Genomic DNA, 15,915 nt, shown 5'->3' with positions numbered 1-15,915 from the left:
CCAAGCCCCCCAAGCAACGGAAGCTCCCAGCCTCTCCTTTTTTTCTTTTTTATTCTGGGGTTTATTTACCTCCTATAATTGAAACTTTGTAGCCTTGAGTGGGTCTCAGAGCACATCAGGGTGGGTGGGAAGCTTGGCTTCCTCCATCGCCAGGGGAAACCCAAGCCTCCTGCTCCCTCCAGCTCCATGGCCACGGCCGGCTGAAAGCAGGTATCTGGGGTTTATTTATCTTCTATAATTGAAACTTTGTTGCTTTGAGTGGAGCTCAGAGCCGGCCATGGCAGGCAGGAAGCTTGGCTTCCTCCATCACTGGAGCAACCATGCCTCCTGCTTGCTCCAGCTCCATGGCTGCCGGCCTCCATCTTGGTAGGGTTAATTTGCATATAGTTGCTCTGATTGGCTGGTGGGCATGGCTTAATGCATAGCAAAGGTCTGGTCAATTTGCATGTTTGTCTTTTATTAGTGTAGACAAATTTAATAAAAAAATTTAATTGATAATTAAAACTTATGGGTGTGAAGACTGTGATAAATTCAAGAAAAACCATGCCATTTTCCAAACAGTGACTATATGCCCTCATAACTTATCAAAAGTGTAGCCAGTGAATATTTATTTGCATATTATAAGTAAAATGTTAAAGGTATGTATATATCTTTCTGTATAAACTTTAAACACATTTTCAGTTAACCAATAAGCAATTAAGCAATCGTTCCTGATAGTACAACATTAGGCCCTCTCTCTCTCTCTCTCTCTCTCTCTTTGAAAATATGTTAAAAGAAAAAGAAAGCCATGTGTGAAGATTTTTTAAAACTTTATAGCAGAAAACTTTTTAAACAAAATTTTTAAGTGCCTATTATGAAAACAGCAATTCTGGTTCATTTATTCAAACTATATTAGATACATTATATGGTTGAATGAGAGGCTTTGGAAATTAACAAATCTAAAGAAAAACTTTAAATTTTAAATACAGTGCCTATGTTCACTTGGTAGGCTACAATAGGGGCAAAAGCAAACTCTAGGACAGTGATGGTGAACCTATGACATGCGTGTCAGAGGTGACGCGCGAACTCATTTTTTTGGTGGATTTTTCTTTGTTAAATGGCATTTAAATATATAAAATAAATATCAAAAATATAAAGCTTTTTTTATACTATGGTTGCAAATATCAAAAAATTTCCATATATGACATGGCACCAGAGATAAGTTAGGGTTGTTCAAAATGCTGACATGCCCAGCTCAAAAAGTTCGCCATCACTGCTCTAGGACCTAAACAGATCAAATTAATTCTTTTATGCTTAAATAATTAGACCACAAGTTTCATTTTTCTAATACCTTTGTTACTTGAGTATGTAGTTTAACATATCTCTTTTATAACAATTATCATAATGGTATCAACTAACTTAAACAACTTAATGCAGTTTCATATTTCCTGTAGATCAGAAACATATTTCAAGCATATCTCCAAGTATATTTTCAAGTAATATCTCTAGTTAGAAAATGAATTTTTTTAAAGTCTCCATGAGGACATCTCCACCTTTTAGAATACTTTTTAGGGAGGAGTAGAAAGAGCTTATTAAATTTTTTTTTTTGTGCAATTGTGTTATCTTCTAAAAAAATTCATACTCTAATATGTTATACTCACATGCGATAACTAATGTTTTCCTAAGAAGCGGATGGAAACTGTAATTGTATGGAAACAATACCATTCGAGCATATCCTTCAGAGATAGTAACCACTGAACAGGATTTTGTCACAGAACACGTGGCGGCTTTGCTGCATTAATGCAAAGGCAAAGCTAGCACTTCACTGAAAATATATGTGGCAACGCCTGCACTTATTTTCAATACAAGTCATTTATTCTGTGACTATATTTTATTAGCATGGCTTTCCATGCGATGTCACATGCTAAATAATTCATGCAGGTGTACTGTTTTAAAGGGATGAGCACGTCTTCCCCCCTCCTTTTTTCTTTTGCTCAATCCCTCCACCCCAACCCCCCACCTCCATCCCCCCCCCCCAAAAAGGAGAGAGAACTCAAAGATATAGACAACAGTGTAGTGGAGGGGGCAGGGAGAAGAAAGCATTGAAGGGATGAATGGTGTTGCAAAAAACTAAATAAAATAATTTTACAAAATAAAGGGATGGGCACTGCAAATGAACAAGTTTCTCAACACGTTATCATTGAGAGCTGTGTTTTAATGGATCGGAGGATGTGCATTAGGTTTTCTGCAAGGTATTTATATTTTAACTGGACAAATAAGAATCCTGCTACGTTTATACCTTGGTCAAAATTCTTTGCAACATGACCTTTCTTTTTCTCCGTATACTATACTTTGTTTCACATAACTACTTGCTTATCTAATGTTTGTCACAAATGTAGATTGAAAATGCTTCCTGTCTATCCCATCATGAAAATCTAAAGATCCCCAAGGACATGAGAAAAAATAAAATATATAAATTAATATTAATAGGTCACGGACACAAGCCACAATCTCTTTAACAATACAAGGTGTGTAAAAGACCTCTAGCTGCAAGTGTGAAAACCTTTTTTGCTTACTCACCTCAGGGACTGAAACTCCTGATGTGGGCAGATTCTGTTGAAAAAGAGAAATTCATATTAAAGCTGGAACAAAAGTCAAACTGAAAACAAATATCAATGAAGGTTCTTATACAACTATTTTCCCGTGGAAAAAAAATTAATAAACATGAAATACATTTGTTGTCATAATCTGTCTGATTACATTCATTCACTAAATAAATATCTTTTCACAAAATAAGGAATGTTCTAATACAGAGTCAGATTATAGAATCACTTAACCCAAATAGAATTTCATCCACTCAAAGTAGACTGACCTACATCATTGGCCAGCTTCACCAACTTCTCTATAACAACACTGATGTATTTTAGAATAAGAACTCATCTCCAGGTTCCATTATCTTTTATAAACAATCCCAACTCATTTTTGAAGTTGCCTGTTTACCCAGACCCCTTTTCCATTTTCCACTCCAACTCTCATTCCTTCCTAAAAATATTCAGTGTCTTTTTTATGTAGATATAGTTTATGCTGTTGTTTTGATTTTGTAATTCTCTGGAAGTAAGAAAAAATTATTTATCAGTAAAAACAAAAATATAATCAGTAAAATAAGAAGCAAGATTTTTCTTGAGAGTAATTTTTTTAATGAGGTTGAATATACTGAAGCTAGTTTTCATGACAGTGTATCCTCAATGACCATACCCCTCCCCCCCCTCCTTTTCTGAATCACATTGGAAAGGTTTGCTTCTGGGAAGAAACAGATCAAAGGTTACTGAATTCCAAAAACATGTGTCCTGTGGGACTTAGAACAAAATTGGAAGAATAGATACTCATAATATGAGATAAAGGTTTCCAATAGTGTGTGTGGTGGGGGTGGGAGATTAGGAAACTTGGATTAGAAGTTGGGAGTTCTGCCCGGCTGGGATGGCTCAGTGGTTGAGTATCAATCTATGAACCAGAAGGTCACAGTTTGATTCCTGGTCAGGACACAAGCCCAGGTTGCTGGCTCGATCCCCACCCAGTGTGGGGCATTCAGGAGGCAGCTGATCGATTCTTTCTCATCATTGATGTTTCTATTCTCTCTCTCCCTCCCCTTTTCTCTCTGAAATCAATAATATATATATTTATATATTTTAAAAAGCCAAGTGTCCCTAAAAAAGAGGGAGTGGAGAGTATATTCCATTTTCCTCCCCAGGACCAACAAGCTATGTGAGGAGGACTGAATAGATCCCCAAAATAGGTCTGAAAAATCTCAGTACACAGTTATTAGTTGGTATTCTTACCAGATAGAACTTCAGAGCAACAGCAAGAACCAAAAAAATAAATAGGTATTCCTGATGTAAATGAGGCCTTACAGGGCTTCACAGCTGCTCAGTATACGGATGGATTAGAAGGATCCAATGCACCCAAAGTGGAACAGAAGGAGAAAGGGTCTAAAACTGTCCTAGAGAAAATTAAGGTGTCCAGGAATACAAAAGAAGGATCAACTGGAGGATAAACTTGGTTTAACTATTCCATTAACAAGAGAGCCCTGTGGAAGTGACTGTTGTTACTTCTCAAAAGGTTTGAAAGAACTTTCTTCGAAAGCTTTCTGATTTGAGCAATATTCTTGACTTAAGTAGTTCAAGTCCATCTACATACATATCGGGCAATGGGTGGTGGGGAAAATATTTGTCCTAGTTTCAACTTGTCAGCCTGCTACTCTCCTTTCTCAGCTTTTGGTTGAAGCTTAGATCTGAATAAACACTTTTAAGACATGAATGCATACTCCCATCTCTATTATAATATATAAATGTTTGTTGCCCCTCAAATCCATATTAATTGCCTTAGCCTATGAGTCCTTACCTTTCCAATGCCATGGACCAGGAAGAGTCCTGGAGACCCTCAAGCAACCAAACTAAGACACCCATCAAGTGACCTTCAGGGCATAAGTCACAGAGGCATGCCGCCCTGGGAAGAGTTTATATTAACTATACATATGTCTGCACAGAGCAAGGCAAGGAAAAGGCATGGGAAAGATTATAGTTGTCAGAATAACAACCAATGCAATGCAAGAATTTCAGATAGACCCTATCCACCCACCTCTACCACCAACCCTCCCCCCCAAAAAAACTATGAAAGACATTTTAAAGATAAAGCAAAGACTATGCCATGTTGGATGATAAAAATTTCATTTTAAGGCATCACCACCCTCCCAAAATACACCAAGGGATGAAATTGAGCCCTAGTTGCCACTTTCCCAGCACTAGTGTAGAGAATTGGTAATTTACAGATATTCATATGAGCAGGCCTCTTCCTTCTAGAGCAGTGGGAATGTGGGTTATTTACTGAGAGCAAATGAGGCTGGCAGAGAGAAAGAGCGAGAAAGAGAGAGGAGAGAGATGAAGAAAGTACTGAAATAGTAAAGAGTTTTTCATTACTTCTCTAAAAATGGGAAAGTAGCTGGCTAAGGATGAGTAACAGGATCAAGCAAAACTGAGGGCTCAGCCTGGCTAGAAGTCAAAAATAAGTCAGACAGAAAGCCACCAGCTTTGAGAAGTTTCTTTAGCAACACTCAGACTCTGTTTGACAGCAACACTAGAAATGCACTCCAAGAATAAGGGTGATGAAACTCTATTTGAGCTCACTTGCAATTAAGATCTATGAGCAATGGGTATATATTAAATTACACGCCCACCACTCTCTCCTCCCTGAGTTACAGTAAAGAAACCATGATATCTAGGTAAATTAAAAAAGAAGCAACTTGTTAGAAAACTAATTCAGCTCTTATGTTACTTCATTTTTATTCTTCTGTATATGATTTTTAAATATCAAGATGAGCAGAGTAAATGTTTTAGTTTTTTTAAAATTACCATGAGTGTATAATTCTAAATGTAATATATTTTTAATCAGAATTAATACAGGAACTGTATGTTTGTATTTAATCAAATGTGAGGTGTGACTAGAGAGGAATGTGATTGATTTTATTTAATCAGTATCATTTTAATATTAAATAGAATACACAGTACAGATAATTAGTTTAAAAGATGCATTTGCCTTCAGGGCACTTGTTAAGTTCAACCTAATATCCAAGAATTTTTAAAAATCCTATTATTCTAAAGTATTGAGATATCTCTTGTCTTCATATTTTCTAACATGTAATCATTTTAAATTGACAATTTAATCCAAATTGTCACAGGACAAAGAAAAATCTTTGCTGGAGAGATTATTAAGCTTTGACTTAGTTAAAAATATAATAAGAGAATAGTACTCACATTAAAAGGGTCATCAGTTATTTCAAGACTAAAGTAAAATTAAGAGAAGTATATCTCATACCTATATAAGAATGTTCCTATTTTTAACAAATTTGCTTTCAGGTTTTTTATTTCACTTAATTCTTCCACTAAACTGATATTTACTCCATTTCTCAGAATAGGAAACTAAGAATCAGAAAGATTAGATGACTAACCTAAGAAAATAAAGTTAGTGACAGAACCCAAGCAGAGTGCTTTTTAAATCCCAGGTTTTATTTAATTCAAACAACAGCAGGTTCAACAACAATAAAAATGTTTAAGTCTGTTTGTGAGGCTCCCTCCTGAACAGGCCCATCACTTCCCTTAGATTCCTGTGTCTCTATTTTTCTAAGTGATTTGGAAAGTAAATAATTTAAAAAGGTGTAGAACACAGCAAAGCATGTAGTAACCACAATGTCTCTCTGTTATGCTTGACAGAATTAGCTTGATATCAATATGGATTAATTGAACAGAATAACGTCAGTACAGTGGTAAGTTAAATAGGCCAAAAAAACCCCTATTTTCAATAGTTTCTTTTTCTTACATACAATCAGATACCTCTGGCATCAAAGAAGAGAGAGACGGGGAGAATAACAGGTTCGGGCAAAGAACAACCGCCTTCCCTTCCTACAATGGGATACTGCCTCAGCCTCAGGCCAACTTGTTCTTTGCTCACAGAGGATAATAAAATGTATCAATGACAATGCTGAGGTATAGAAACCAAACAGGTTTTTTTATTTCTATGAACTTTACTTCCACATCCCAGCTTCGCAAGTTGTTTAACCTTTTCTGATTTTGCAGATCTGGAAGTGTGTACACTCACACATATGCACACAATACAAATTTTAAAAACAAGTGCAATCAAAATAATTGTACTGCCACTGTCACTGCCTTTATTAACATCTTTAATCAATGATTATTTCAGTGTATGGCATACAGCTCACTTAGAAAAATTACAAAATGTTTTACTTTTCCAGTGGCACTCTGACATATCTAATCAAGTATAACCAATAAAAATAAAATATTTTAGAAAATACACGTTATAATCTTATCAAGGAGCCCTTGCTTAACTACTTCTTACTGGAGCCCAGTTTTTAAGCTCGCACCACCTAAATTGAATGGCAAAAAGATCTGTGCCTGAGATGACTTTACTACCCTTGTAATCGCTCAGAAAAATATTCTATTCTTACTTCTGTAAATGTGGTGAACTATGTGTGTTTGCAGAGTTTTGGTCAGGGGATGTGGAGAGGGGGGAGAGCGAGGCTCCCTCCTGAACGGCTCCCTCAGGACGTGTGCACGGCTGTGTCCAGAAGGGAGCACACAGAGCCTTCAGGGAGGTGCGCCTAGGCCCTAGGGCAACGGACATTGGGAAACTTTAGGGGCAGCAAATGTTTTCAGTGAAAATGTTAAAATTGTCTTTTTATGGAGATATCCAAATGATTTCAAACATAGATTTCTACATATAAAAGCCATCAGCCAGAATCACTAAAATCCTCTCTAATGTTACTATTTATTGTTCTACCTACTGAATAGCTAGTGAAATTAAGCCATTAGAAATGTTATCCTAACATCATCAGAAGCCAATATGATTGAAAAAAGCTTCTTCAATTTTTTTTTTAGCTCTGCTCCATGAGAGGAATGTGTGTGTATTTACATAGTTCTAAATAATTTCACAAAGAAGACTTACCCTGTGTGCCCCACTCTCTGATATATTCTATTCTCCTCTCTCTTCACTTCTAATCTACTTTTACTCCATTGTTTTTCTTCCCATCCTTTTTTGAAATATGGTCTAGATCCCCTAAATGTATTTTACCCGATTGTTGGGGGCTGCGGCATAAATATTAGAAATAGGTTTAGAACACGGGATTTGGGGTAAGGCAGATATCGCTTCAGCCACTTGCATGTTGTGTGACTTTAGGTAAATTTCTTAATTTCTCTAAACTTCACTTTCCTCAAGTGTACAGTGAGCATCATAACTATACCAGCCTTGGGATTAAAAGGATGCCTGGCATATTTAAATTCTTAATAACATGGTAACTTACTAACTTTAGAACCAAAACGATCCCCTTAGTTTCACTGCCTGTTTAGAGCTCAGCCAGCAAACACTGATTGCACTTTCTTCATCTGGAACTATTTTTATTGCTAAGGAGGAGAGGGGAACAAACAGACTTATATTTTCAAATGAACTATCTGTGCTATGGCGATTAGAATACAGTGGAAGAAGGGGAGATGCAGGAGGAGAGAGAAGAGACAGAAGAGAGAAAGCAATGGAGAAGAAGGGAGAGGGAGAAGAAAAGAAGGAATAGAAAATCCTCTGTTGTTCTCCATCCTGCAGACTCTTTCCAAGATCCGAGCAAAGAGAACGAAGGCATTGGGCAAGGGGAGGATGGAGCTGATGTTTAGTACGCGGCTTCAGTTTGATGCTTGATGTTTGCAAATTTCTTAAACATCAGATTCAAACTTTTTCAATGCACATTTCAAAGTGAAATGTACATGCTTACTGGCTTATTCTTTTTAAATTAGTCTTTAGCACTCATTGTTTACATACAGATGATTAATAGATGTCTATTTATGAGTTATGCATATGTACATTTGAATGTATTTCTGAATGTTTGAGACAGAGGTCTGAGTGGAGTCAGTGGTTTGAATTTTTTTTTAAATCAGCCTGGAAAAAAACCCTAGTATAGTAGATTAATACCTCCTGAATTTTAATTTCATAAAATTAATCAACAATACTTCCTGGTATGGGTATTCTAGCGCTCAAGAAGTCCATGAACCCATTCTAGAAATGTATTGCTGTATCCTTGGTGTGCTGCTGCTTTCCAAAATCACTGTAGGTAATGAGATAATATTGATACTAATATTTAGAATTAAATCATTAGGCTGCTAAATTTTCGTTTTCATCAATCTTGGAAAAGACCTTAAATCAAAAAAAACCCAAATAAGTGAAAATGAAATTTGTTCTCATCCTTTGTCCCTCTAAATATCCACTGATCTCACACCAAAGCACTTTCTAACCAGGTTAAAGTCCAATTCTGTACTCACATTAGGCTAAGATTCAATTGACTTAAAATTTTACACTAACCGCCAGTCAACCTTATCATGAACTTTCATTATGTGCATGTAATTAATTGGGTCCAACAAACAATATCAGGACTGTGTTATAGACTCTTTTCCCCTGACCATATAATTAGAATATAATTACCCACAGGATATCAGAATGATGCAAACCTTTCCTCTAAATGCGCCCTCATTAGGAAACAAGTCTCAATGTACATTTATTCAATCATGTGAATTAATTAAAATGTTACTGAAATAAAGGAGGGCACCAATAAAAAGTATCTGATGTTTATTAAGAGACTACCACTTGAGATCGCCATGCACAGTTTATATTTAAACCCATTTGACCCATGTAAGAATTTGACCATGTAATGTTATGCACATCCAACATACTTGAAAATCTGGGTGAATGAATTATTGTGTGTCACTGTGTTTTAAAGGAACATAGTCCACAATGCATGCAAAATGTAAAGAATCTGCAGAGGATTTTAGAGGCCCCATTATTTCTTGGTGAATCCAGAAGGATGTTTTCATGACACAGCAGTGGGCAGAAATCACTTTTAACTCAAAGCACCCAGGAAATACTTGTTCATCCCACACCTTCCTATTGCAAATCTGACGTATGTATTCTGCTATGAGTCAGGAGACAATGGTCTGAAAAGCCTACACTTACCAAAGCTCTAATCATTTTTGTTGTTGTTGTTGTTTAAATAAAGAAAAAGAGTCTCGATTACTTAAGGTAGCTCAAGTTATTTCAATAGCGTATTTTCTTTAAGCAGACATTCATGTGTACCTAATAATATGTTCTTTTAAGAGGATGAAAAATATACCACACATTCTTATTATCTAAAACATGAAAGAATGATAAATGCAGAAAGAAGCTGAGGAACATACGATGTATATCCCACAAGAAGCTGCTGATTCACACAGAAACATTCTTCCTTAAAACTATTTACCTTGGTTTCTCTAGTGCCGCAATATCGTCATATGCAGTAGAATTTATATATTAAATTAATCAATAAATAGCTCTAATACAAAGAAATACACAGCATTTTTAAGAATATCATAAATAGTAGAAAAACTTAAAAAGGTGTGTGTAATATTTCAAATAAGATACTCAGACATTTTCTATATTATCAGATAATGCTTTAGACAATTTTAGCTTTGTATATAGGTTTTATAAAACTTATTTCTGATAATTACAATTTGACCTTAATCTTACCAATATACATGTACCACTTTAAAATGGAAATTTCAAATGAGCACCAAGATAAATGAGGCTATGTACAAATTGCAACTTCTAATATGCTATTGAAGAGCAAACTAACCAATTTTTAAACTGTTGCTTTTTTTAAATAAATTTTTTACTCCATAATATATTTTTACATGTTTGGAATATGTGTTATATTTACAAAATAGTATAAAGTTTCATTCAGCTATTGGACTGCTCTTGATAGAAACCAAAAATGAAAGAAATAATGGACGCACTCTTGCTAAGTAATAAGGGAGATGTTCTCACACAGGCTGGCTTAATTTTTAGCATAAATGCTTCAGTCGAATTTTGTAACAAAGACGTGCAGTTATAGTCGCTTACTAAAAAAGCTGTGACTTAAGTAACATTAACTAAAGTAACATTAACTAAAGTAACATAAACTAAGTGTAATCGCCACACAAAAACAAACAAACAAACCCTGCAATAAACTCCTACTAATAGAATATGAACAATGTTAAAGTTCCATTTAATAATGAATACTGATGTTCATGTTCTGAACTACACTAGGAGTGAATCTGATGATATTTTGACATGGACTGCTGTATCGTTTAAGCTATACTTCTAAAAAATAACATTTAAATATAATTTGATAACCAGAGGAAAATTCCTTGATCCTACTCAGAATTCTGAAATGTTTCCTGTAAGGTCTCTACTACTTTATTTGGAATATTAGGCATTTCACAGTACCATCTATTGGATATTTTATATAACTACAACAGTGTAACCATCACTAGTTTTTTAAATTTTAGTAATGACTACAAAATACTTCAAGTGTCACTTCAGAAACTAGGCACAATGCTAACTGGACACCCACTAATGCTACCTCATCATCATCTACTTTAAATCTGAAGTTTATTAGCTTTATAACAATAAAATTCAATTACCATAGGATATTGATGATTTTTTAAAATAAGCTTCTGTCACTTGTTCATTGTAATTTTTATTTGATATTTGTTACTGTCTGATGTATTTCTTTTCAACAGGAAAAAGGGATAATGGATGAGATTCAAAAGAGCTGACTGAATGTTATTCATTAATTCAGTAAACATTGCTGAGCATCTATTCTGTGTCCAACTGAATTAGGTACTAGAGATAAAGATTAAATGATTTTAGTGTGAGTGTCAGGAATGATGATGGTGCTATGGACTGAGCATAGGGAACTGTTGCACAAGAAACGATGTCTCATATATGGACCACAGAGGCTTCCGTGGGACACCTAAGGGGAAATTGACCACATGAAGCGGAATATTTGGGTTTAGAGGGGCGAGGGAGAATACACAGAATGGATATATTTCAAAGTGTTAGTTGTAGTCACAGAACTGGATGAGACCCCTTACAGAGAGCATAACATTAAGGGGCAGGTAAAGATCACATCCATATACAAATATAGAAAATAGCATTACACCAGAGAACAAACAGCTCCTTCGCTGGTATGGGTTCTAGGGCACACACACAACTAAGGATGAAAAATGAGAAGTTCAAGTGCTGGACTCGAATCATGAATTCTACCAAATATAAGCATGTTGGATTACGCTGTGTTTGAGTTTTTCCTTTGTAAATCAGCATGTCAATAGTGTATTATTACAGGTCATGAGAAATGCCATGGAAGAACAAAAATGAGTTCTGAGAGAAGCAGAAAATGCTAGAAAAAAAGAAATTAGGAGAAATATAGGCATTAGAAGACTCAAGGATATTGGAGAAATGGTAACCAAATAAAAATATTTAAACATTCTTTTTGTGGTTGGGATGAAATCAAAGTAATGTAATAATGAATAGAACACTAGGTGGTATGCTGTATTCCTCCAGGATTTGGGTTTCCTTTGACAAATAAAGCTGAATTGATTAAAGCTCCCATAAATATTAGCAACCAAATTTGAAATGATAAATTGTATCATCGAATTGGATAGCAAAGGGTAGGCATGGAGGTCTCAACAGAACTAAACTATCTTATTCCACATGAAGGGGACATATAGGTTTAACTAAGGAACAAAGTGAGTCAACAATCATTGCGTATATTGTATACGTCAAGTTGATGTATAGGCAGACCTCAAGTTGTTGTGCTTTGCTTAATTATGCTTCACAGGTGTTATGTTTTTCACAAATGGAAGACCCTCCACCAGCAAAAAAATTATGCTTTATTGTGATACTTGCTTTATTACAATAATATGGAACCGAGACCACAATAACTCCAAGATATACCAGTAACTCGCTTTATTTCAGAGTTCTGGAACCAAACCTGCAATATCTCTGAGGTATGACTGTATGGACCAAAAGTTATACGTGCATCTATGTTGTTTTGGTTCCAAGTGAAGTTGAGACTAGACAAGTTATCTACATATATACATATAAGCCTAAGTGACTGACTCACTGTCCAACCGGTAGCTATGATGCGCACTGATCACCAGGGAGCAGACACTCAACGCACTGGCATGGAAACATGGAACAGACTAATGAATCTCAGAGGGAAGGGGGGAGGGGCAAGGGCGGGAAGAGATTACCAAAGATCTTATTTGCATACTAGAGGCCCATTACAGGTCCCTTGGCCTGTCCTGTGGGGAATCAGGTCAAAACCAGCAGTCCAACATCCCCCGAGGGGTCCTGGATTGCGAGAGGGCACAGGCCAGGCCAAGGGACCCCACTGGTGCACACCAGGCCTCTAGTATCTAATAAAACTAAAGAAGCATGTATATGAATATTTTATGATCATCACCACCATTTCATTAAAACCAACATGTTACCTTTGCAAGGTGAAATTTATCCTTAAATATCTAGTGCTGAAAAGATTCAAATTTTTATTGCACTTAAAATTTAAAAGTTAGAAGATGGAAATGATATAAAGCATTTATTTCCACTGAAATTCAATTAGACCTGGATATCTGACCTGCCCTAACCTTGATCTTCCTATAGAGGGCATAAGTAGAAATACCAACCCAGAGGTTCAAATATTTAGGAGGTTTTATGCCAGTTTGTGGCAATTTAATCTAACTAATATTTAATGAGAATGGCCTATTTGTCATATCTTTGACAACAATATTTTCTAAAAAGGATAGAAAAGATGTATCTCATTCTTTTAATTTGCATTTCTTGATTATTCATAAGATTTACATTTTTTAAATATTTTTTAAATTTTTTGTATTATATTTACAAAATGGTTTTCTTTATTATGCTTATGTTTACCTTGATTTATACGTTTTGATATTTACAATTTTTTAAAGAAATTTTGATTTTTCAAATCTGTCAACATTTTCTTTTATCTTTCCCATTTCAGGAAAAGGTAAAAGGGCCTTCCACAAGGCAAAAATTAAATCTTTAACCCATGAATAATTTGTTTTGGATAGGTATAAAGTAGAAGTTATATTACTTTAGTTTCCATCTGATTATACAGTAATCTCAACACCACTGATCCCTACCATTCCCTGCCAGATTGGATACGCAACCTTTATCGTATACATTATTACACAGAGTTCAATATGGTTTAGACCGTCTATCAGTCCTGTATATCTTCTAAAGACACTATTGCATTATTTTGGTCACTGTATCTTCAATAAACATACGCTTGAGATTTGTTAAAACAGGGCTTTCCTTATTACTCTTCTATCTCAGAATTATAATGTATTTGTGTAACATTTATTCTTCCTAGAAAACTTTGGAATCATGTTGACAAGCACAAAATATTGCATGGAAATTACATTAAGTAATTTGTAAATTTGAAGAAATGTATGTTCTTTGTAGTTAAATTTGATTTTCTTCAGTATAATTAGACCTCATAACTTAGTTTTAATTTTTTGTTTAAGGATAATATGATCTCCTTCCACTTTGGTCTGATTGTTTTTTGTACTATGGATTTTTGACATCCTCTCCTGAAAATTACTGATTCAGTTGGCCTCAATGTTGAATCCCGCCGCCCCCCCATGCAGATACTGAGATATTTTAGTTACTGATAGGCATTATTTTTTCTCTACATATTTTTGGCCTTTGGGTTTTCCCTTTTAAGTCAGTATATTATAAAATAGGTGCTTTCCTCAGTATTCTTGATTATGTAAAACAATTGCTAGTAACCTGTGCCTATGCTCAATGCAATAGATCTTCATTCATGACGCCCCCCGAACTTTTAACTACTATGCTTGTTTCTTGTCTTGTTGCAAAATTATTACTATTTTTACTTTGGCAGCAGGCAAACTTATTTATACTAATATGCACTTTAGCCATAAGCCATCAGTCTGCATTGATAGTTGTTGCCCAAAGGCAAAACCAAAGGGAACAAACACTACTGCATCGATTTCAGCATTATTGTTGAGGTGTAGTTCCCTACCAACACAATTTCACATGGAAGAAATTAATCTCTGATCTCAATTACAACAGTAACAATAAAAGTGTTTTCTCTAAGTGAATGGTTTATTTTTATGCCTATATTTCCTCCTTGTTCTAAGGTTCCTAAGAAACTCAGGGACAAATTTGCAAACCACCTCTACCAACTTGTAGATTACTGTGACATGAATTTCTAAGTCTAACTTAATTTTGGCAAAACAGTATGTTTCCTATTATTGCTTACTGCATATTTCCATAAACTGCCTTGAATATTGTTGGTAATAAGTTGTAGGATAATTTAATTCATTAAAACATGAACCCATATCCCCAGGCGCATTATATTCTTTGTTTTGTTTGAATCTATCTCACCGATTTTACATTTTGAATATTTTAGTCCTTCTTAAGGCGATGTTCATTCTTTGGCTACAGATTTTAGATTTTCATGAAATTTTAAAGTAATTGAACTTCCCATTAGGTCATATCAGCTTTTGGTTTCTGGTATTCTATAAATCAGAACAAAACCAAAGAGGTAAAAGTCGGTTTCCCTAAAATATATTATAACTTGTTCTATATACAACTATATTTTAGGCATACAATATCATAGAAATGTATAGGAATGTTTTATAAAATTAACTAAAAATAATATTTTAGTCCTAAAAATAGAAATCTACCATATTCATTTAGGTAAAAACAAATAGAATTAGCCATAATAGATTAACTTTTTCTCTAGAATAGAATGTTTATTAGTATATGCATTCTACATAATAGGTGAACATAAAGATGGGTTCTTCAGAAACCAATAAAAAGAATCTAACTAAAACAATGCAACATAAATGGTTCATCTCACAATGCATGATAGAATCAACACTTAGTTTTGATGGATCATTTCCCCATTTCTTATACTATGTCCCTTTAAAGTATATGTGCATGAATGCTGTGTGTAATCAAAATAAGTATACACATTTTATAAACATTAAAGCTCTCCAGTGCTTAAGGTGTTCCTTAATAGAATTTAAAGAAGAAAATGATTGGCCAAAAAAAAGGGAACATACAGAATTTAATTTTACACATTAAAATTTTTTTTTAAATATTTAAAAGCTGCTATCCTTTACAAACAATGCCATGAAGTTGAGTCTGAGTTAGATTTCCAAAATATAAAAAAATGAGATTCCTTTTTGCCTATCATTACTGTGATGACAATTATGAATTGATCTATAATGAATATTAATTAAATGAATATTAAGAAATGACATTGATGAAACATTTATTGAGCACTGCCAATGTGCTGTGTCCCACTCTTTAGACAAAAAAGAAAATTGCAAAGGCACAAACCCATGGTACATTACATAAAGAATCTCAAGAAAATTGATGACTTCAGTAACTGTGGTTAAAGGTTAAAGAGGTAAATGGAAAAGAATGGGGAAGCAGCTGAAAGGGTGTTAATGAAAACTAAAGTTCAGTGCAGCAAGT

General features: G+C 34.8%; 1 protein-coding gene across 4 annotated transcripts in view; it reads right to left on the bottom strand.

The window, feature by feature from the left end:
• DGKB (diacylglycerol kinase beta) overlaps nt 1-15,915 on the bottom strand; it is a 533,513-nt gene that overhangs the window by 346,046 nt on the left and 171,552 nt on the right. For all 4 annotated transcript variants that reach the window (XM_015558205.1, XM_015558206.1, XM_006779053.2 and 1 more), the window contains one exon: nt 2,560-2,592. In XM_015558205.1, the coding sequence (XP_015413691.1) occupies nt 2,560-2,592 (33 nt within the window). The remainder of the gene's footprint in view (nt 1-2,559; nt 2,593-15,915) is intronic.

This window comes from Myotis davidii, unplaced genomic scaffold (genome assembly GCF_000327345.1).
Source record: "Myotis davidii unplaced genomic scaffold, ASM32734v1 scaffold168, whole genome shotgun sequence".
Lineage (NCBI taxonomy): Eukaryota > Metazoa > Chordata > Mammalia > Chiroptera > Vespertilionidae > Myotis > Myotis davidii.
The sequence above is the reverse complement of the archived record's forward strand: the minus strand, read 5'-3'. Positions and strand labels throughout refer to the sequence as shown.